The sequence below is a fragment of the Ochotona curzoniae genome, unplaced genomic scaffold (genome assembly GCF_017591425.1).
Source record: "Ochotona curzoniae isolate NIBS_2020 unplaced genomic scaffold, NIBS_Ocur_1.0 contig_50, whole genome shotgun sequence".
NCBI lineage: Eukaryota > Metazoa > Chordata > Mammalia > Lagomorpha > Ochotonidae > Ochotona > Ochotona curzoniae.
Genome location: NW_024466446.1, coordinates 10313031 through 10314596, shown reverse-complemented (window position 1 = coordinate 10314596; position 1566 = coordinate 10313031). Strand labels below are relative to the sequence as shown.

The 1566-nt window shown below is 67.7% G+C and overlaps 1 protein-coding gene across 1 annotated transcript; it reads right to left on the bottom strand.

Moving 5' to 3' along the window:
* Positions 1–201: 201 nt before the first annotated feature.
* On the bottom strand, positions 202–1566 carry LOC121162020 (forkhead box protein D4-like 1). The gene has a single exon (XM_040988759.1). It carries the CDS (start codon positions 1564–1566, stop codon positions 202–204), a length of 1365 nt encoding a protein of 454 aa, XP_040844693.1.

The following is a 1566-nucleotide window of genomic DNA, read 5'->3' as shown; positions in this document are numbered from 1 at the left end:
AATGTTTGCAGCGAGTGCAAATTTGCGGTTGCCTGCGTTAGCTGGACTCAGACGCACAGCCTTGGCTTGCGACGTGGGGTTCAGTGTCACCAGGCTGACGCCCAAAGCAGCCTGTGGGTCATTTCGCCCTACCTCCGTCTTAGGGTGCGTCTCGTGGGGTCTGCAAGAGGGCTGGGGGCTGGAGTGGGGTGTGGCTGTTACTCAAAAAGCCGGCGAGGTGCCCTCTCCACCGGAAGGGGCGGCCAGCCACACGAGTCTGGAGCCGTCTTCGGCGCGCGGAAACGCCAGCATCGCCGCGGCCGCCGCCAGGTGCTGACCCTGCAGAACGCTGTTGCTGGGGACGCCAGCGCTGGTGCAATTGTCCTTCTTCTGCTCATCCTCCCGCTGCTGCTGCTGCTGCGAAATTGTCCGCCCGCTCGCGGCCGCTGCCGAAGCGCGCAAGTCGGGAGCCGGTCCGGCCTGGGCGTGCACCTGGCGCGACGGGCGCTGCAGCAGGTGGCAGCAACTCCACGGGGTCGCTGGCTGACTGGACGCTGCCGCTGCACCGGCTGCCCCGACCCCTTGCATAATGCTCTCGATGCTGAAGGAGGTGCACCCGCCTCCTCCGGGCCGCGACACCAAGCTTTTGCCCTCCTCCCAAAACCTGGAACCCTGCCAGGGCTGCACCAGCCGCAGGGCACCGGAGGCCTCCAAGTCTGGGCTTTCCGCCTTCCTCGGACCCTCCACGTAGGCCGGGGCCGACAGCAGCAGGTAGCGAAGCGGATGCGGGTGCAGCAGCGCGCACGGGCGGCTGCCGGGGGCCGCGGCGGGAATAGCCCCCAGGACGGGCTGCGGTGGGGCCGGCGTGCCAAGCAGGAGACCCGGGTGAGGGCCGTTTAGAGCTGTGGGTGCAGAGGGCAGGGGGAAGGAGTGGTGTGGGTGGGTCCCCGCGGACGGGTGGTGGCGCTTGAAGCGCTTCCTGCGTCGGAGGAAGCTACCGTTGTCGAACATGTCCTGGGACGCAGGGTCCAGGCTCCAGTAGTTGCCCTTGCCGGGGTGGCCCGGCTCGCGAGGGATCTTGACGAAGCAGTCGTTGAGTGAGAGGTTGTGACGGATGCTGTTCTGCCAGGCGGGGAACTTGCGGCGATAGTAGGGGAAGCGGCCGCTGATGAAGGCGCAGATGCCGCTGAGCGTGAGGCGCTTGTGCGGGCTCTGCAGGATGGCCATGGTGATGAGCGCGATGTACGAGTAGGGCGGCTTGGCTGGTGGCGGGGAGTCCCCGGAGGCCGCCGCACATCTCGTCGGAGACCTGAACTTGGTGCCAAACCGCGGCGGCTCGCTGGGGTGGCCGCCGCCTGCCGTGCGCTCTTGGGGACACGCGCCCGCGCCTCTCCGCGCCTCCCGCAGCCGGTGCGGCTGAGGCTGCTCTAGACACTTGGGACTCCGCTGCGCCTCCACGCCTTCCCCCTCCGAGCCGACTTCGCCTCTCTGCTCTCCCAGGACGTCGATCTCACCTTCCTTTCCATCACAGCTTCGGAGGCCGCGCTGTGGCGTGGAGAGAAGGCGCTCGGCTTTGGAAGAGTTCAT